At 54.5% G+C, this 21,470-nt stretch overlaps 1 protein-coding gene across 2 annotated transcripts in view; it reads left to right on the top strand.

Annotated features, from left to right (window-relative positions):
- CCDC92B (coiled-coil domain containing 92B) overlaps window positions 1-13,274 on the top strand; it is a 28,852-nt gene extending 15,578 nt beyond the window's left edge. Inside the window, exons 3-4 of one of the 2 annotated variants that reach the window (XM_034941274.3) lie at window positions 3,519-3,566; window positions 9,060-13,274. In XM_034941274.3, coding sequence (XP_034797165.3) covers window positions 3,519-3,566; window positions 9,060-9,649 — 638 coding nt within the window. In that variant the 3' untranslated portion in view covers window positions 9,650-13,274. The other variant, XM_063598861.1, reaches the window with a different exon arrangement.
- The last annotated feature ends 8,196 nt before the right edge of the window (window positions 13,275-21,470 follow it).

The following is a 21,470-nucleotide window of genomic DNA, read 5'->3' as shown; positions in this document are numbered from 1 at the left end:
AGATAAGAATCCAGCTGGAGGCCAGGCACGGTGGCTCACACCTGTAATCCCAGCACTTTGGGAGGCCGAGGTGGGTGGATCACCTGAGGTCAGGAGGTCAAGACCAGCCTGGCCAACATGGCGAAACCCCGTCTCTACTAAAAATACAAAAAATTAGCCAGGCGTGGTGGTGCACGCCTGTAATCCCAGCTACTCGGAAGGCTGAGGCAGGAGAATCGCTTGAACCTGGGAGGCAGAGGTTGTGGTGAGCCAAGATGGTTGCCATTGTACTCCATCCTGGGCAACAAGAGTGAAACTCTGTCTCAAAAAAAAAAAAAAAAAAAAAAAAAAGCCAGTGGTCCTGATTCAGCCATCACAGCTTCCTAAGCCTCCACAGACAGGGTCAGCCGCCACATTCTAATCTCCCCTGAAGATTGGACGGGAGCAGAGGCCAGCCTGGGGGACAAGAATGGCCCAAGTATCTCAGCCCTGCCTGATGCCACCTTTTCATTGCAATAACAAAATTATGAGAAGAGGAGCCGGGCACGGTGGCTCACGCCTGTAATCCCAGCACTTTGGGAGGCTGAGGCGGGCGGATCACCTGAGGTCGGGAGTTCGAGACCAGCCTGACCAACATGGAGAAACCCCGTCTCTACTAAAAATACAAAATTAGCCGGACGTGGTGGCACATGCCTGTAATCCCAGCTACTAGGGAGGCTGAGGCAGGAGAATCGCTTGAACCTGGGAGGCGGAGGTTGCGGTGAGCCGAGATCATGCCATTGCACTCCAGCCTGGGCAACAAGAGTGAAACTCCGTCTCAAAAAAAAAAAAAAAGAGAGAAGAGGAAACCCTAAGACACCATAGCAGCTCCTGTCATTTCTTTCTGTTTTGCCCTAATTCTGAGAACTTGTGGCTCCTTTTAGGACGCAGGCCAGATCCCAAAATGTGGAGCAGGCAGGAACAGAGCGCCCTCACCCACGCCACCCTTCTCAGATGGGTATGGGCCTGAAACCCCTTGGGTTTTTTTTTACTAGTTTTTTTTTTTTTTTTTTTTTTTTTTTTTTGAGACAGGGTCTTGCTCTGTCGCCCAGGCTGGAGTGCAGTGGCGTGATCTCGGCTCACTGCAAGCTCTGCCTCCCGGGTTCACGCCATTCTCCTGCCTCAGCCTCCCGAGTAGCTGGGACTACAGGTGCCTGCCAACACGCCCGGCTAATTTTTTGTATTTTTAGTGGAGACAGGGTTTCACCGTGTTAGCCAGGATGGTCTCGATCTCCTGACCTCGTGATCCGCCCACCTCGGCCTCCCAAAGTGCTGAGATTACAGGCGTGAGCCACCGCGCCCGGCCTTTTTTTAAATTTTTACAACAGAGTCTTGCTCTGTTGCCCCGGCTGGAGTACAGTGGCACGATCTCAGCTCACTGAAACCTCTGCCTCCCGGGTTCAAGCAATTCTCCTGCCTTAGCCTCCCAAGTAGCTGGGATTACAGGTGCCCGCCACCATGCCTGGCTAATTTTTGTATTTTTAGTAGAGATGGGGTTTCACCACGTTGGCCAGGCTGGTCTCAAACTCCTGACGTCAGATGATCTGCCCACCATGGCCTCCCAAAGTGCTGGCTTTACAGGCATGAGCTACCACGCCCAGCCACCTCTAGGTTATTAAGGAGATGAAAATAACTGGGCTAGGCTAGAGCAGCCACTCTTGGGGCTGAAATGACTGAATAAGGCCTTTCCCCCAAGGAGGAGGTGATGAGAAGGGAGAAGATAAGGGGAAGGAGATTAAAGAGGGACCCAGAGCTGGGAGGGGGTCGGGAGAGAGGAGAGGCTGGTGTAGGAGCCGAAGGGATAGGCTGCCCAGGGAGCTGGCTAAGGATGGGTGAGGACTCAGAATGAAGGGCTTGAGAGGTGGGTACATTCTGGGGTGGCGAAGCAGCCTGATTGATAAGAACTACTCACACGCGTTCAGCACCAACTCAGCCCTGGGCCAAGCCCGCTGTTTTTTTCTCATTTAATCCTGGCGACAGCCTCTTGGAGAGGTGCTGTTGTGCCCCCATTTTCCAGATGAGAAAACTGAGGCTCAGAGAAGTGCTGTTACTGGCCCAAGGTCACACAGCATATCTGACCTCACGGCATGCTCATCTACAGCCCAGCTGAGATTTTTATCTCCCTACCCCCAAGTCCTGTGTTTAAAGGCTGAAGAGAAACCACCCACAGGGAGTTAATGGCAGAGCCAAGGTATCCCTGCTCCCAAATCCCTGAACCCTGGGCTACATCACAAGGCCTTGAAGGAGGGGCCAGTTGGTCCCAGGAAGCCCTGGAGGTAGAAGCATCAGAGTCCTCACAGGTGCCTCAGGGAACAGGTTCAGACTCTGGTAACAGCAGAAGGCTCAGGCACCCTGAGCTGCCTGCCTCCTAGCAACAACCGGCCTCCTCAGAGAAGGTACCTCTGGCAAAGCCCTGGGTCTCTGGAAGACCCAGTGAGGGCAGTGAGGAGGAGGGGCAGAGGGGTCACAAGGCCCCTGAAGGCGCTGCTGGGTGGTGGTCCCAGAGATGTGCCACCTTCCTTCCCCGACCCCCGGTTCACACCTCCTCCCCGTGTACACCAGACTGTGTCCCTGCAGGTGTACACAGGTGCCCCCGAGTCGGTCTGCATCACAGGCAGCTGTGGCTTCTGGCTTCCTTCTGCCTTTGTACCAGCTCTTGAGCCCTGGTGGAGTTGGGGGAGTGGGGGTGGGGCTGGAAAAATTATCAAACTCACCTGGGCTGAGAAATGGGGCTTGGGGGACACTAAGGAATGGAGACTGCGGGGACAGGCAGGCAGAGGGGTGGCAGCTGGGCTGCAGCACCCAGGAGGAAACTGCTCCTGCACCAGTGCCCTTGAATGGCTCCTAGGCTGCCCGCTCCGCCCCCTCAATGCCAAGCCAGGCCCCCATCAATAGACCGCACCGTCCTGCTCAAAGCCCCTCTCCCTGCCGTGGGGAATACGGCGCAACTGGGGCTTGGGAAGGGGCAGCGCTGATGTTCAGGTAATAACACAGGCTCAACGGTACTGGCTGTCAAAATAGTGAAAAGCAAGTGTCCAGACTGGTAAGTAGCCACTGCCGAGCCTGCCTCCAGTGCCGCCAGGCAGTTCTGGACACTCCAGCGGCCATCAGCTAAACACGAAAGGGTCAAAGCCCTGCACAGCAAGGGTCCTCCAGAACTGCTTTGACTGGCTGGCATATCACCCCAGGAAAGGCAGATAGTTCCCCAGCCCCAAAACAAGCCAGGCTCCTCAGTCCCACGAGGGGTGAACTAAACTCCAAACCCAGGCTCAAAGCTGGAGCTGGGAAGATTTCTGAGCTTGGAGTCAAGCTGGCCAGGTTCAGGCTGTGCCCTGGACACATCTCTTCATCTCTTCCCCTTGCAGGGTTGCGGTAAAATAGTATGGGGGTGGCTTCTAAAGATCCTTATTGCCACTTTTACTGAGCTGTAATTCCATGATCTCTGTTTCTCATACACACACACACACACACAAACTGCCTTTTCTTTTCTTTCCCCCCAGAACTGACCCATGACCTGGAAATGAGAGAGGCCCAATCTCACCAGCAAGGTAAGAGAAGGACCACTGGTGGGGAAGCGTCATGGGGCCCAACAGCTGGAGTTTTTCCCAGCCCTTAGTAGGACCCAAGCCTTCTCTGTCCCCAGCCTAGACTTGGGGATAGTCACTCCTTGGCTGGTGAGCAGAGTGCAGGATGTCAGCCACACTTGCCCAGTGGATGACATTGTGAAATGCCTTGTGCAGTGAACAACCTGCACCACCTCAGTTGGATGACCTTGTGCAGTGAACAACCTGCACCACCTCAGCTGGATGACCTTGTGCAGTGAACAACCTGCACCACCACACATAGTACCCTGTATCCATGTCTCCGTCCAAAGTGAGGAAAGTAAGGCATGAAGGAAATGGTAATGTGGCTTTACTTCCCCTTAGCCTGCTTAATTCCTTGCTGTGACCCACCTCCCCAGTCCTTCCCATCCTGGCACAAGTGATCACATGGTCAGTGTCGAGATTCACTGAACTGAGTGATCACAGGCCGAGTGTCAAGATGCATGTCAGGATGGGTTCCTTGACTTCAAGGAACTTGGTCTATACGAGAAAAGAAACACACACACATTAGTAAATCCTGCATTTTACAAAAGCATGACTTCTTGCCATTGTAGAAATTCCTCTAAAATATTTGTTTACAGAGTATTACTTCACCGATAACATGGGGGAGCTGGGGGAGTTCAATGGGTGTAGACTTTTACTTTTGCAAGATTAAAAAGTTCTAAAGATCTGTTGCACCCCAACATGAATATACTTAACAGTACTGAATGGAACTCCTACAAATGGTTAAGATGCTAAATTTTGTCGTTTTCCCCCCACAATTAATTTTTTAATTGCATTGTTGAGATCTTTATCAACTATGTCCTGGCCAGGACATAGTAACTATTTAATTAAAAATGAATCACAAGGCCAGGTGTGGTAGCTGACGCCTGTAATCCCAAGACTTTAGGAAACCAAGGCAGGAGAATCACTTGAGCCCAGGAGTTCAAGACCAGCCTGGACAAAATAGTGAGACTCTGCCCCTACCATTTCTTTTTTTTTTTTTTTTTCTTTTTTTTTTTTTTTTTGAGACGGAGTCTCGCTCTGTCGCCCAGGCTGGAGTGCAGTGGCGCGATCTCGGCTCACTGCAAGCTCCGCCTCCCGGGTTCACGCCATTCTCTTGCCTCAGCCTCCCGAGTAGCTGGGACTACAGGCGCCCGCTACCACGCCCGGCTAATTTTTTGTATTTTTAGTAGAGACGGGGTTTCACCGTGTTAGCCAGGATGGTCTCGATCTCCTGACCTCGTGATCCGCCCACCTCGGCCTCCCAAAGTGCTGGGATTACAGGCGTGAGCCACCGCGCCCGGCCCCATTTCTTTTTAATATTAAAAAAATGTTAAAAGGAATCATAAAAAGCCTTTCTTGGCCAGAAGAGTTCTTAAGAACAGACTCTCTTCCATATTGATATATTGCTTATAGATCAAATGCTACAGCCTGGAAGTTTAAGCTATGATGTCAGGAACCCTAGAAACTGCTTTGTGTATTCATGCATGAAGATCAGTTAGGGACCATCTAAACACTTACGAACTTGGACTAATTCTGCCCTCTTTAGAGGACAACCACGGGCAACCTCTTGGTGCCTAGGTGGCTGGAGGAAGGCAGCACACACCCCAGACACTAGATTAGGACAGTTCTGTGACACAGCCACTTTCACCCCACTTACTGTCCTTTGTCCGAAAGGGCTTTTGAGATCACCTGGGCCCAAGCCACTGCCCCAATCCAATGTCTTCATCTTTTTGTTTTTGTTTTTGTTTTTTTTGAGATTATAAGATCTCAGAACTAGGACTGAGTGTTACCCATTGTCTGTGAAGTATAATGCACATTACCTGACTTGGAGGGACACAGTAATTTTTTTTTTTTTTTTTTTTTTTTTTTGAGACGGAGTCTCGCTCTGTCGCCCAGGGTGGAGTGCAGTGGCGCGGTCTCGGCCCACCGCAAGCTCTGCTTCCCAGGTTCACGCCATTCTGCCTCAGCCTCCCGAGTAGCTGGGACTACAGGCGCCTGCCACCACGCCCGGCTCATTTTTTGTATTTTTAGTAGAGACTGGGTTTCACCGTGTTAGCCAGGATGGTCTAGATCTCCTGACCTCGTGATCCACCCACCTCGGCCTCCCAAAGTGCTGGGATTACAGGCATGAGCCACCGCGTCCGGCCTTTTTTTTTTTTGAGACATACTCTGTCACCCAGGCTGGAGTGCCGTGGCACCATCTCTGCTCACTGCAACCTCTGCCTCCTAGGTGGGTTCAAGAGATCCTTCTACCTCAACCTCGAGATTAGCTGGTACTACAGATACATGCCACCATGCCCAGCTTTTTTGTAGAGATGGGGTTTTGCCATGTCACCCAGGCTGGTTTTGAACTTCTGAGCTTAAGCAATTTGCCCCCCTCAGCCTCCCAAAGTGCTGGGATTACAGGCACGACCACTGTGCCTGGCTCTTTCAGTGGGCTTTGAGAACTCTTTCTTTTTTTAGAGACAGGATCTTGCTCTGTTGTCCAGGCTGTAGTGTGCAATAGCAGAATCATAGCTCACTGCAGCTTTGTACTCCTGGGCTCAAGAGATCCTCCCTCCTCAGCCCTCCCCTGAGTCACTGGGATGAGTGTGTCAACCCACTGGCTTAAGAACTTTCTTTGTCCTCTTTCTTTTTTTTTTTTTTTTGAGATGGAGTCTCACTCTGGCGCCCAGGCTGGAGTGCAGTGGCGCGATCTCAGCTCACTGCAACCTCCGCCTCCCAGGGTCAAGCAATTCTCCTACTTCAGCCTCCCAAGTAGCTGGGATTACAGGCACGCACCACCATACCCAGCTAATTTTTGTATTTTTAGTAGAGACGGGGTTTCGCCATGCTGGCCAGGCTGGTCTCGAACTCCTGACCTTGTGATCCGCCCACCTTGGCCTCCCAAAGTGCTGGGATTACAGGCGTGAGCCACTGCACCCAGCCCTCTTTGTCCTCTTATCACTTGGTGATTTTCACCCTTCCAGGGTCACTTTTTGCCACTTTCGGCTGCCTACGTCCCTACACTCACCTGTGCCAAGTCCTAGGATATGGTCCTGCCGAGATGGAGCTTCCAGGAGGCAGGGGTCCTCAACTCACACTGCATGTGAGAACCACCGGGGAAGATTTAAGCAACACCAGTTCCCAGGTCCAGCTCCAGGGATGCTGGTGCAATTGGTCTTTCGTAGCGCCCAGGAAACAGCACTGGTTAAAGCTCTCTGGGTGGTTCCAATGTCTATCCAGGGTTGAAACCTGCTGCAGTGGCAAAGCCCAACAATAAACAAGTAAACAAAAAATGACAAACATGTGGCCAGGCACGGTGACTCCCACCTATAATCCCAGCACTTTATGAGGCTGAGGCAGGAGGATTGCCTGAACCCACAAGTTCGAGACCAGCCCAGGCAACATGGCAAAACCTCATCTCTACAAAAAACGTGCATGCCTGTGGTCCCAACTCCTGGGAAGGCTGAGGTGGGAGAATTACTCAAGCCCAGGTGATAGAGGCTGCAGTGAGCTATGCCACTGCACTCCAGCCTGGCAAGAGGGAGACTTTGTCTCAAAAAAAAAAAAAAAAAAGGGCTGGGTGTGGTGGTTCACGCCTGTAATCCCAGCACTCTGGGAGTCCGAGGCGGGTGGATCACAAGGTCAGGAGTTTGAGACCAGCCAGGCCAATATGGTGAAACCTCATCTGTAAAAATACAAAAATAAATTAGCTGGGTGTGGTAGCGGGTGCCTGTAATCCCAGCTACTCCGGAGGCTGAGGCAGGAGAATCGCTTGAACCCGGGAGGCAGAGGTTGCAGTGAACCGAGATCATGCCACTGCACTCCAGCCTGGGTGACAGAGTGAGACTCTGCCTCAACAACAACAAAAGAGGCCGGGTGCAGTGGCTTACGCCTGTAATCCCAGCACTTTGGGAGGCTGAGGCGGGAGGATGACCTGAGGTCAGGAGTTCAAGACCATTCTGGCCAACATGGTGAAACCCCGTCTCTACTAAAAATACAAAAATTAGCCGGGCGCAGTGGCTCATGCCTGTAATCCCAGCACTTTGGGAGGCTGAGGCAGGCGGATCACGAGGTCAGGAGATCGAGACCATCCTGGCTAACATGGTGAAACCCTGTCTCTACTAAAAATACAAAAAAAAAATAAGCCAGGCATGGTGGTGGGCGCCTGTAGTCCCAGCTACTCAGGAGGCTGAGGCAGGAGAATGGCTTGAACCCGGGAGGTGGAGCTTGCAGTGAGCCAAGATTGCGCCACTGCACTCCAACCTGGGCGACAGAGCAAGACTCCATCTCAAAAAAAAAATATATATATATATACAAAAATTAGCTGGGTGTGGTGGTGTGCACCTGTAATCCCAGCTACTTGGGAGGCTGAGGCACGAGAACTGCTTGAACCCATAAGGCTAAGGTTGCAGTGAGCCGAGATTGCACCACTTGCACTCCAGCCTGGCGACAGAGCAAGACTCTATCTCAAAAAAAAAAAAAAAAAAAAAGACGTGATAAAATGCCCTATGGAGGAAACAAGGACACTGACTCCCTTCCTGTGCACACTGGCAGCTCTTTCAGTCCCTTGCTCTCTGGACTTTTACACAAGCTGTTCCCTCCGTCTGCAGCATCCTTCTCTCCTGTCTTCACTACTTAACTCCTGTTTATCCTTCAGATCTTAGCTCAAGTCTCTTCTGCTGGGAAGACTTCCCTGATTAGGTCACATTCTCCAGTTACAGTCACAGCATTGACTTTCCACATGTCACATTTGCAACCTCACACGTATTTGTGATTATTTACTATGTCTCTCCCACTATGCAATAAGCTTCACAGAGACCGTTTTATTACGCGCCCTATCTCCAATACCTAACACAATGCACAAAGTCAGGGCTCCACAAATTATCTGTGGAATGAATAAAGGGCCAGGAAGGGGTTTGCACTTAAGCTGAAACCTGAAGAATTAGAGACCAAGCAGAGGGTAGAGTAGGTACGAGGGCGGAACAAGGAAGGCCACTGAGCCGACGCGTGGGGAAGGAGGGGGGGCGCGGTAGGACGTGCAGGTGGGGACGTGGGGAGGAGTGGGGCTTTGTTTTGTTTTTTTGTTTTTGCTTTTTGAGACGGAATCTCCAGCCACCTAGGCTGGAGAGCAGTGGCGCGATCTCGGCTCACTGCAACCTCCGCCTCCCCGGTTCAAGCGAGTCCCCTGTCTCAGCCTCCCGAGTAGCTGGGATTACAGGCGCCCACCACCACCACGCCCGGCTAATTTTTGTATTTTTAGTAGAGACTGGGTTTCACCATGTTGGCCAGGCTGGTCTCGAACTCCTGACCTCAAGTCCATCTGCCCATCTCGGCCTCCCAAAGTGCTGGGATTGCAGAAATGAGGCCCCGCGCCCGGCCTGGGGGTTTTGTTACACGGATCTCTGAGCCGTGCAGGTTCTGTTCCAAGCCAGGGGGAGACCGTCACCTCTGGCCTCTGCCCGGTTCCAGAGGCGGCGTCCCGGGAGCTGGAGAGCAAGTGCCGCGCGCTGGAGTCGCAGCTGGAGGCGCGTGCTGCGGCCAACGCGGAGCTGCGGCAGGAGGTGGCGCAGCGCGAGGCGCTGGTGTCCGCGCTGCGCTGCAGCCTGCGCACCGAGGAGCGCCGCTTCCTGGAGGAGCTGCGCCGCCGCAGCCACCGCGCCACCGTGCTGGGCACCGAGCTGCAGAAGCACACCGAGGCGGCCGCCTACCTCTCCTGCCAGCTGCACGCGGCGCGCCAGAGACTGCAGGCCCCGCGCCCGGGCCCCGGCGCCACCGCCGAGCCCAGGCCACGCCGCCGCGCACTGCGAGCCCGCCGCCCGCCTGCTGCCCACGAGGCCGCCGCCAAGGGCCCTGGCCGGGACTGGGCCGCCTGGGACCGCGGGGCCGGCGCCCTCGACGACGCCGACCCCATGCCCGACCCCGCGCTCTTCCTCTATGCACGCAGGCCGCTGCGGCCCAGCGCCCGCAGCCCGCGCCAGCCGCTTCCCCAGGAGCCCCCGGACCGAGCCGGCCCGCAGCCCGCGCCCAGCCAGCCCAGCGCGCCCGGCGACCCGGAGTAGGCGCCAGGCTGGCCGGGGTGACACGGGACGGACGGGGAGGGCCGGCCAGGGACGCAGCTCGGGCCCCGCAGGCAGGTCCCGGGTCGGAGGGCAGCCGCCCCTCCTCCAGGAAGCGGGGCGAGGCGGCCCCGGCTCCCCCCAAATACCCGAACCGCCAGCCTTTTGTACTTCCCGACGTTTCCAAAGCTTCGAGCCCTCTCCTCGCGCGAGAGTTCCTCCGCGGGGCCGAGCGGGGGCACCTTCTCTACCGAGAGGACTCGCCGTCCCGATCCTGGCCCGGTCCCACCTGCCTGTGAGACAGGAGGGGCGGGGGCCATGCCCTTCCCCGGGAAAGCCGACAATCCTTGGCGGGGTGGGGAGGGCTGGGCTCGCCTACGGAAAGGGACGCAGAGTGGCATTGGCGCCCCAGGCCCTCTAGCTCCCCCTCCCGCCTCCCCCACCCCCGCGCCGACGCCCTTCCCGCCAAGCCTTCTTCCTCCCCAGGAGAGGCCCAGGCTAGGGGCTGGTCCTTCTACCCCCACCCTGACCCTGCCGATAGGTCCTTGCAGGTGAGCACGGAACACTTTAGAAGACACGTCCTCCCAGAGCCCCTGGTGGGAAAAGTGCGCCTGATGGAAGCCTAACTTTTGGAGGGTAGCATCCATGGGCCCTGGGAGAGGATTACAGAACCGCCTGGTTGGCCGGACTTGGTATAGAGCCGTCTCCAACTCAGCTCTTCCCGAGTCGCCACCCCCCTGGGTATGCAGGGACTGGGAGCTGTGCTGGGGAAGGAAGGTGACAGGCCTGCTGCCGGCCAGGCTTCTGGAAGGCAGGAGCTGTCTTCCGCCTCAGGAGGCAGCCCCAGGCGTTTTCCTGGTCCTGTTTATTGGTGCTAATGTTGCTCGGCTTCCTAATCAGCTGGCTGCACCCAGAGACAAGAAGAAGAGAGCCTTGGCTGGGCGCGGTGGCTCACGCCTGTAATCCCAGCACTTTGGGAGGCCGAGGTGGGCGGATCACCTGAGGTCAGGAGTTCGAGACCAGCCTGGCCAACGTGGTGAAACCCCGTCTCTACTAAAAAATACAAAAATTAGCCGGGCGTGGTGGTGCGCGCCTGTAATCCCAGCTACTCGGGAGGCTGAGGCAGGAGAATCGCTTGAACCTGGGAGGCAGAGGTTGCAGTGAGCCGAGATCGCGCCACTGCACTCCAGCCTGGGCAACAAGAGCAAAACTCCGTCTCAAAAACGAAAAAAAGAAGAAGGGCCTGGCTTCTTGGAAGTGGCGGCTACTGATAGGAGTTTGGGTTTGGGTTTGCTGGGGGGATGGTGGGAGCACAGGTTAGTCCCCATCCTGGCCCCCTCCACGGATGCCCCTAAACCTATCAGAATCTGGCAGTGGCGGGCTGCTCAGTTCCCTGCTGTCTAGCCTGGGGAATGGCGACGTGGAAAGGGGAAAGCCCCACCTCCTAACGCCCCTTCTCCCAAGCTCCCCGTCCACCACCAACGGCAGGAAGGACAGTTTCAGCGCAGCTTATTGCCCCCACCCCCAGCCCAGCCTAGAAGGAAACACAAACCCCTCCAGCCCGTGCCATCCCTCCGGTGTGGGTCCTGCATCAAGTCCTAAGTGCCTGTGAGGTCTTCCAGGGGCTTCGAGGGGAGGACGTGGGGCAGGGAGAGGCCTTTGCCTCCCTCACAGACACCCCTTTCCTGACAGGTCCTGACCCTGGCTGAGGCCACATATTCTGTCACGCAGGGGTCTGGGAGGTGAGCAGAGTCAAGCTCTAGGGGTGACGAGCTCTTCTCCCATCACAGCCCCATGAAGAAGGGGGAGTCCCAGATCACACCCCCTTTCTCTCCATTTGTTGGAGCAGGAAATTGGCAAGAAGTAGAAACCAGTGAGCGAGCGCACTCAGGGCCAAGCAATGTGCGGCTCTCCCAGCTGACGCCACTCGGGACTGCCCAAGACCACTGAGCAATAACCACGCCTGGTCTGGGGTGTCCAGCTCCTGGGATGCAGATGGCTGAGGTTGGGGCACCCTTGGGACAGTGCTCTCCAGTCCAACTTGGGCCAAGAAGGTGGCCTGGGGTCCTTGCTCTGCCTGCCCCCACCTCTACTCTCTACTAGTCCTGTGGTTGCGCCTGTACCATCTCTGTCCCCCCTCAAGTGTGTGTAACTCACTGCACCCCTATTCTGTCCCCCTCCCTTTCAGAACCTGTCTTGTGTGCGAGGGCCTCACTCCTCTCTCGGAGGTGCCCAGAGGACTGTGGGAAGAAGGGCAAAGTCTCTTTCCAGAGGAGCGCGCACAGACCCTCATCTCCCACGACCACACTTTTGGGGTGAACAGGGTGACTTTGTTAGGTCGATTCTTCTGCAGAGATGGTGAAGTACTCTATCTGCCCACCCACCCACTAAAAGCCATAGCTCCGTCCGCCTGGCCTCCCCCCAGCTCTATAGCAATAGCCCCCTTCCCCCTTCCCTCCTGGGCATCCAGGGTGTCCAGCTAGGGGCCCCCACCGCACTCTGGTCCCAGGGATCTTCCAGTGGCCTGCCTGCTTCTCCCGAAGTGACCCCATCAGCGCCACCCAACTCCCATCCCTCTTCCAGCAACCACAGATAATGACAATTGTTTGTGAGGTGCTTGGAGATCCCCTAGATGAAAGGTTCTGGGTGCTGGGGCAGCTGACTCACTGACTCTCAGCTGAGGTGCTGGAGGTGCCTGGGAAAGGAAATAAGGCAAGCTGGGGGAGCACCTGTAGCAGATACAGGGTTCCAGTTTTCACAGAAATTCCCCTCCTCGCCCTCCTGGAAATAATGGAAACCCCTCCACCCGCCTGCACAGAACCCTCTGTGCAGCAGAACGAGACTGGGAGCTGGAGTGCATGGCCCGCTCTTGGCCACAGGGGCCCAACTCTCCTCAGCCTCAGGGCCCTGGAGAGGCCCCACCCTCCCTGGGTCTGGCTTGAGAGCCCACCTGGCCAAAGGGAAGCCTCGCACCCCCATGCGCTCCTGGCCCCTGGAATATCTTGGTGACTAAGAAGGGAAAGGATTGCATTTATCTCTCCTCTGCTGCACGAATCCCCATTGGGAGAGAGAGAGTGTTGAAGAGGACACTCAGGTCCCTAGGCGGAGCTCCTGCCACACCCCAAGTATGGACAGCTCCAGGACACAGAGCTGCAGGTGGGGACCTCCCCCTGCTCTGGAAATCAGCCAGGGAGCACTGGGCAGTGCGGTTTGAGGCTCTGTACCCCTGGCCCCCACAGCTCAGCGACAGCACCCTCTAGCTTGGGGGACTAGTCCAGGGCCAAAATGGGATAACCCTTCCCCATATAAGCAGTAGGATGGCGTCCCCCCTGGTGGAGAGAGGAAGGAGGCCTAGAGGGTGTGGGGCAGCTTCTCAGCGCGGGGAGCCGGGGGTCTCCAAGCACCTTCTCCCGGACATGCCAGCCTTGAATGGGGGATGTGCAGGGCTTCAAACCCACCTGGCAGGAGCCCTGTGGCAGGGCAGAGGGACCCTGCTCCAAATTCTCTGTTGGCTGCGCTTTTGTATCCAATGCTTTTCAGAGTGTATTCACTCACCCACAGAAATAGAGCCCTGTGCTTTAGGGGTGACTGTCATATGCCTTATTCTTAATAAAATCTCTGAAAAACACGTGAGTCCAATCTCTTGCATTGGGCACTCAGCCCCACCGCACCTCAGTTCTTGCAGGTGTGGGAAGAGCATGTGGACGAGCCAGGAGGTGGTTCAGGGTCAGCCAGGGGGTACGACGAGACCAGGAGCTGAGACTCTGGGGTCCCCTCAGTAGATAACACCTCAGATGGGCCGGGCGCGGTGGCTCACGCCTGCCATTCCAGCACTTTGGGAGGCCGAGGTGGGCAGGTCACTTGAGGTCAGGAGTTCAAGGCCAGCCTAGCCAACATAGTGAAACCCCATCTCTATCTAAAAATACAAAAATTAGCCAGGCGTGGTGGTGCATGCCTGTAATCCCAGCTACTCAGGAGGCTGAGGCAGGAGAATCCCTTGAACCCGGGAGGCAGAGGATCCAGTGAGCCGAGATTGCACCAATGTATTCCAGCCTGGGTGACAGAGTGAGACTATCTCAAAAAAAAAAAAAAAAAAAAAAAAGCTATTCCTCAGATCAAGTATAAGGCACCCATCTGAGGTGTCCTCGCCCTCAGCCAAGCCCTGCCCCTCTCTCCATGCCACCCCAATCCAAATGAACAAACAGAATCTTAGATCACAGGCTCCTGACTAGAGTGGAGAGGAGAAGATTGGAAGGGTCCAGTGCCTGGAATTGCCCACTGTCCCTTCCCAGAAGGAATCCTGAGTTCTGGCATCTTTGGCCATGCTGGTGCCCTGCCCCGCACCTGATCCAGCTGCAAGAAGCCCCGCATCCCGGCAGGAGCCCTATTCTTCTCCTCCACTAAAGAGGGTTATCCTGGGACTGCAGCTTTAGGAGCTCAGCGCAGCCAGCACCCATGAGAACTCAAGCTGGTACATTTTCAATGCAGGTCTATGTTGGGGATGACTCAGAGAAAAAGGCAGCAGCTCTGTGTTCTAAGGACACAGGCGACCAAAACCAAAACCAAAAAAAAGTGGCTTTGCTTGCAACCCTTCTGAAGGAAGGACCCATCTCTTCCTTCCTCCTAAAGGAAGGACCCAGATGGAAGGACCCATCTCTTCCTTCTGGGGAACTGCTCTGCACCCATCTCAGTCCATGTGTGGGGAGGGCGGACTCCACCCGTGTGGCCCAGGCATGGCAGGTCACAGTGATCGGGCTGAAGAAGACATGCAACTCCATCTGAGCCAACAAGAGTCAATCTTGGGCCTTTTGCTGGAGACATTCATTCAGCACCTCATGTTAGGTGCCGTTTGGTTCAGCAGTGAACAAAGCATGACTATGGAGAAGGACAAACTCTTGGGTGGCTAAAATGGCACCCAAGAAATCTGGCAGGTCATTTGCCACTACAAGGGGTAAGGCTGCCTGAGTATAAAGCTACCACAAGAGAAACAGAATGGCTGGGTGCGGTGGCTCACGTCTGTAATCCCAGCACTTTGGGAGGCCGAGGCGGGCGGATCACGAAGTCCGGAGTTCGAGACCAGCCTACCCAAAGTGGTAAAACCCCATCTTTACAAAAAGTACAAAAAAAAAAAGCCGGGCATTGTGGTGGGCACCTGTAATCCCAGCTACTCGGGAGGCTGAGGCAGGAGAATCCTTTGAACCTGGGAGGCAGAGGTTGCAGTGAGCCGAGATCATGCCATTGCACTCCAGCCTGGGTGACAGGGTGAGACTCCGTTCCAAAAAAAAAAAAAGAGAGAGAAACAGAACAAAGAGATATGGAGACAATTCCAGATAATCAAGTCACTTGGATCCAGCCATGCCCGAAGCTCACAGACTCCTACCCTTTTCTGTTACATGGATCAATAAATCCCCTCCCCCTCCCAAACTTAGGTGTGGAAATTTTTTTTGTTTTTGTTGGTTTTGTTTTTGAGATGGAGTTTCACTCTTGTTGCCCAGGCTAGAGTGCAATGGCATGATCTCAACTCACTGCAACCTCTGCCTGCCGGGTTCAGGCGATTCTCCCGCCTCAGCCTCCTGAGTAGCTGGGATTACAGGCATGCACCACCACGCCCGGCTAATTTTGTATTTTTAGTAGAGATGGGGTTTCACTATGTTGATCAGACTGGTCTTGAACTCCCGACTTCAGGTGACCCGCCCCCTTGGTTTCCGAAAGTGCTGGGATTACAGGCGTGAGCCACCACTCCCGGCTGTTTGTTTTTTTAGAGACAAGGTCTCACTGTGTTGCTCAGGCTGGACTTGAACTCTGGTGCTAAAGGGGATCCTTCCACCTCAGCCTTCTGAGCAGCTGGAGAGTACAGGCCTAGCTAACAACACACACACACACACACACACACACACACACACACACACACACACGTATATGTATACTCAAAATATATATATTTTGACACAGTCTTGTTCTATTGCCCAGGCTGAAATGCAGTGGCCACGTGGAAAATAACACACCTGGCCAGTTTTTTCCTACTTTTTATTTTGAACTCAGTTTCTTGCTTAAGCCTCTAGACTCAGGTTTGGGCCCAGGATGGGCTGGCACCAGGACCTGCAGCAAGCCCAGGAAGCCTGGCCCAGGCCTCTTCTTGTTCTTAGCCTTTTATCTCCTGGGGCAATGAGGGAACCGAAGGCCCAGCCTTGGATAAACATCTGCCCAAGTCTCTTGAGTCTCATGTACAATTTCAGAAAACGAGAAAAGAAAGGGAGTGGGCGCAGTGGCTCATGCCTGTAATCCCAGCACTCTGGGGGGCCAAGGCAGGCGGATCACTTGAGGCCAGGAGTTTGAGACCAGCCTGGCCAACATGGTAAAACCCCATCTCTACTAAAACTACAAAAATTAGCTCGGCATGGTGGCGCAACCCTGCAATTCCAGCTACTCCGGAGGCTGAGGCAGGACAATCGCTTGAACCTGGGAGGCAGAGGCTGCAGTGAGCCGGGGTCATGCCACTGCACTCCAGCCTGGGCAAGAGAGTGAGACTCTGTCTCAAAAAAGGAAAGAAAAAGAAAGAGAAGGGCGGGGAGGGCAGGGCACAGGCATTAGAGTTCCCCAGACAGACCCCTGGGGATGCTTGACTAAACCTATCCCAGAGTCACAGTTCAGGGTGGAGATATGGAATGTCAAAACCAGATAACTGTTTTGTTTGTTTGTTTGAGATGGAGTCTCGCTCTGTCACCCAAGCTGGAGTGCAGTGGCACCATCTCGGCTTACTGCAAGCTCTGCCTCCTGGGTTCACGCCATTCTTCTGCCTCAGCCTCCCAAGTTGCTGGGACTACAGGCACCTGCCACCACACCCGGCTAATTTTTTGTATTTTTAGTAGAGAAGGGGTTTCACCGTGTTAGCCAGGATAGTCTCGATCTCCTGACTTCATGATCCGCCCGCCTCAGCCTCCCACAGTGCTGGGATTACAGGCGTGAGCCACCGCCCGGCTGTTTTTTTTTTTGAGAGGGAGTCTCACTGTCACCCAGGCTGGAGTGCAGCAGCGCAATCTCGGCTCACTGCAACCTCCTCCTTCCGGGCTCCAGTGATCCTCCCACCTCAGCCTCCTGAGTAGCTGGGATTGTAGGTGTACACCACCCATGCCCAGCAGATTTTTTTTTTTTTTTTTTTGTATTTTAGTAGAGCCAGGATTTCACCATATTGGCCAGGCTGGTCTCAAACCTCTGACCTCAAGTGATCTGCCCACCTGGGTCTCCCCAAGTGCTGGGATTACAGGCGAGAGCCACTGTGCCCAGCCTCAGATAACTCTTAAAGATCATCTGTGCAACCCCTTCATTTTACACATGGGGAGACTGAAGCTCAGGGCATCTTGCTGGCGGTTATCCCTTCCTTCCTGGCAGTTCTGCCCATGCAGTTTTGGGGTTGAGGGAGGTGGAGCACTTCCTTTCTAGGGGTTCCCAGAGATTGGCCAGGGAAGTAGGGGACTCTGTGCCGCAGTCGAAGGGATTTGGGTTCCCACATCACCTCTCCAGCCCCCTAGGGAACTGTGCAAAGGAGGGGGAAGTAGGAATGTAGGAATGGCCTGCTGAGTGGGTGTATCCATGATAACAGTAATTAGGGAGGTGGGAGGCTTTGAGCGGGCTAATTATGCAGGCTGGGTCTCAGACTAGATAACCCTCCTCCTTATCTTTATTGCAGGGACCCAAAAGATAGGAAAACTGCAGTGCTCAGGAGTGCCATGAGGTAGCCCTAAGGACGCCTGCTGTGCAACAGGCCCCTGCGAGGGAAAGGGGAAGGGATCCACCAAAGATAAACTGCAGATTATTTTATTTGTTTGTTTTTGTTTTTTGAGGCGGAGTCTTGCTCTGTCACCTAGGCTAGAGTGCAGTGGCATGATCTTGGCTCACTGCAACCTCCGCCTCCCGGGTTCAAGTGATTCTCCTCCCTCAGCTCCCGCGTAGCTGGGATTACAGGCACCCGCCACCTCACCAGGTTAATTTTTGTAGTTTTAGTAGAGACAGGGTTTTGCCATGTTGTCCAGGCTGGTCTTGAACTCCTGACCTCAGGTGATCCACCTGCCTTGGCCTCCCAAAGTGCTGGCATGACAGGCGTGAGCCACTGCACCCGGCCTTAAACTGCAGATTCTAAAGCTGCTGGGACTGGTTCGTCACTAGGCCCATGGACAAACTGGTCACCGATCCCCATGCTGACCGGTAGGCACTTACGGACGCTCACTGACCCTGAGGAGGACAGGGAGAGGTGCCTCCGCTTGGCATCCTCCGTGGGCTCAGGCTGGTGGGTCTCAGTCAGGCATTATGGAAATGATCTGAAGTTCTAGACACAAAAGTCAAAGCATACAGTACACAAAAGGAGTGTCTGAAAGGAAAGCCAACTGTTATAAATAATGGGGGACTCAGCCAGGCACAGTGGCTCACGCCTGTAATCCCAGCATTTTGGGAGGCCAAGGCGGCAGACCACCTGAGGTCAGGTGTTCGAGACCAGCCTGACCAACATAGAGAAACCATCTCTACTAAACCCATCTCTACTAAACCCATCTCTACTAAAACCCTACTAAACTCTACTAAAACCCTACTAAAACCCATCTCTACTAAAAATACAAAATTTGCCAGGCCTGGTGGCGCATGCCTGTAATCCCAGCTACTGGGGAGGCTGAGGCAGGAGAATTGCTTGAACCCGGGAGGCAGAGGTTGTGGTCAGCCAAGATTGAGTCATTGCACTCCAGCCTGGGCAACAAGAGCAAAACTCCGTCTCAAAAAATAAATAAATAAATAAATAATGGGGGGCTCAAAGGTGAAACCCCAGGCTGCCAGCAATGCTGCCCCCCCACATCCTGTGGAGCCCTCAGGGCCTGACACCTTCTACAATGAAATCATTCACTCGGTCAACAAATGTGCATTAAGTGGGGTATGGTCGTGTGCACCTGTAATCCCAGCTACTCAGGGAACTGAGACGGGAGGGTCACTTGAGCCCATAAGTTGGAGGCTTCCGTGAGCCGTGATCATGCCACTGCACTCCAGCCTGGGCAACAGAATGAGACCCTGTCTCTAAAAATAAAATTAAAAATAAATAAATGTGCATTAAACACCTACCATGCATTGGGCTCTGGAAAGATGCTGGGAACACCCAGATAAATAAGTTATGGTTCTTGCCTTCAAGAAGTCCCCAGGTCGGCCAGGCGCGGTGGCTCATGCCTGTAATCCCAGCACTTTGGGAGGCCAAGGCGGGCGGATCACGAGGTCAGAAGTTCGAGACCAGCCTGACCAACATGGTGAAACCCCATCTCTACTAAAAATACAAAAATGAGCCGAGCATGGTGACGCATGCCTGTAATCCCAACTACTTGGGAGGCTGAGGCAGGGAATCACTTGAATCCGGGAGGTAGAGGTTGCAATGAGCTGAGATCACGTCACTGCACTCCAGCCTGGGCGACAGAGCAAGACTCCATATCAAAAAAAAAAATAAAAAATAACAAAGTCCCTGGGTCTAGCAGCTGGACTCCTCACCCAAGACCCAGACATCCCAGTATGGCCAAGAGGGTCTCAATTTATGCCTATTGCCCCTGTGTCATTATTAATAGGTTCCACTTGCACTCTCAAAAGTGTTCTGGTTTTAATGATAAACTATGCGATCACCTTAACCATAGCACATTGTTATAGGCAATGGTGGAAATAGCTGGGGAAAATGGGAGTATGTGCTGTTAAGACTATGATGGAGGCCGGGTGCGGTGGCTCACGCCTGTAATCCCAGCACTATGGGAGGCCAAGGTGGGCAGGTCACCTGAGGTCAGGAGTTCAAGACCAGCCTGGCCAACATGGTGAAACCCCCTCTCTACTAAAAATACAAAAATTAGTCGGGCATGGTGGCGGGCGCCTGTAGTCCCAGCTACAAGGGAGGCTGAGGCAGGAGAATCGCTTGAACCCGGGAGGCGGGGTTGCAATGAGCTGAGATCTTGCCACTGTTCTCCAACGTGAGCTACACAGTGAGACGCTGTCCCAAAAAAAGACTATGATGAAAAGACTTTGGTGGAAGCAGTGTGAAAGCAAGAATCAGTCTGCTTAATGTGTGGTCAGAGGTCAGACCACCAGACTATGGAGAATGTGATCAGAGGATGATTTTTTTTTCTTTTCTTTTCTTTTTTTTTTTTTTTTTTTTTTTTTTTGAGACAGGGTCTTGCTCTGTCGCCCAGGCTGGAGTGCAGTGGCGAGATCCTGCAGCCTCAACCTCTTGGGCTCAAGTGATCCTCCTACCTCAGCCTCCTGAGTAGCAGGGACTATAGGCGCACACCACCACACCCAGCTAATTTTTGTATTTTTTGTAGAGATGAGGTTTTGCCATATTGACCAGGCTGGTGTCCAACTCCTGAGCTCATACAATCTGCTCTCCTCGGCCTCTCAAAGTGTTGGCATTACAGGCGTGAGCCACCGCGCCCGGCTTTTTTTTTTTTTTTTTTTTTTTTGAGACGGTGTCTCTGTCACCCAGGCAGGAGTGCAGTGGTGCGATCATAGCTCACTGCAGCTTGGAACTCCTAGGCTCAATCTGAGCCGTCCTGAGTGATACTCCCAGCTCAGCTCCCAAGTAGCTGGGACTACAGGCGCGTGCCACTACACCTGGCTTTTTTTAGACAATATTTTTGGTAGAGACGGGGGTTTTGAAATGTTGCCCAGGTTGGTCTCAAACTTCCGAACCCTGAACTCGAGTCATCCGCCTGGCTTCGGCCTCCCAAAGTGTTAGGATTACAGGCGTGAGCCGCTGCACCGCCCGGCGGAGAAGAATCTTACCACTTCTCATCTTCCTTGCTCCCGTTTAAACGCTCACATCACGTCGCTGGCTTTCCTCACCACGTGCTCTCCAGAACAAGGTCGGCTTTCCTTCGCAATTTGTGCGAGGCCCTACCTAGGGCCCTCCCAGCCCACCTCGGGAAGCTGAAGCTTTCCAGTTCTCATTAGAGCTTGACAAAAGCTCCGAAGGTTATAGGCCTCAGGTGCTTCCCAAAGGCCCCCTGCGGCCTGGGCAGGAAAGACCCACCGCGCGCTCTCTGCCTGGAGCACTTCAACTCACTGCAAGACCTGGTCCCAATGTCCCCTCTGCAGCATTCTCTGACCTCACTGTTCCGTCCCCGCCAAGCCCCTGCCAAGTGAAAAACACGAGTTACTGTAAAGCGTCCTGGCTGTGGATGGAGTCAGACCCGGCTCTACCCCTCGCTCTCTGTGTGACCTTGGTCTCGGCCTCCTCCACTGTAAAATGAGGACACCAGCCTGGAGGTGAGGACCCACGGGTCGAGGACGCGGGTAGGGAGCCCGTTCTGGCTCGGGGCAAAGTTTGGCGGGTCCATTCTGACTCTTGATCCCCATTAGCCATGTCCCGCCCTCGCCTCTCGTGCCCGTGCCCTAAGCGACCCTCCACTCCCTCAATAATCCAGCCGCACCCATTCGGCGGGAAAGGGCCTGCCGGGTGGGGAGGGCGCTGAGGGTCACGCGAACACCGCAGATGACAGACTGCGCGGTCATTTAGCAAATTTGCAAAAGAAAACAGGGAATCCTTGGAGAGGGGAGGATTAGCCATGGCAGAACCAGACCAGTGTCCACCCAAGGTCACAGTGCCCGCCCGACGGGCAGCGAGCGGCAGGGAGTCTCCCCGAGGCCCCGCCCCGCGAGGGCGCCCAGCCTCCCTGGGCCTTGAGTCAGAGTGCGTTGCCTTTAAGACGTTCTGGAAAGTCACCGCGTCCGTGGGCGGGGAACCAGGCGCGGCGCGTTTTGTCCCTCGCGGGCCGCCGTGGGCTGGGCCGGGCGCGAGGGCGGGGCAGGGAAACGGCGG

This window comes from Pan paniscus, chromosome 19 (assembly GCF_029289425.2).
Source record: "Pan paniscus chromosome 19, NHGRI_mPanPan1-v2.0_pri, whole genome shotgun sequence".
In the NCBI taxonomy this organism is placed as follows: domain Eukaryota; kingdom Metazoa; phylum Chordata; class Mammalia; order Primates; family Hominidae; genus Pan; species Pan paniscus.
Note: the sequence above shows the minus strand (reverse complement) of the source record. Positions and strands in the feature narration are given on the sequence as shown.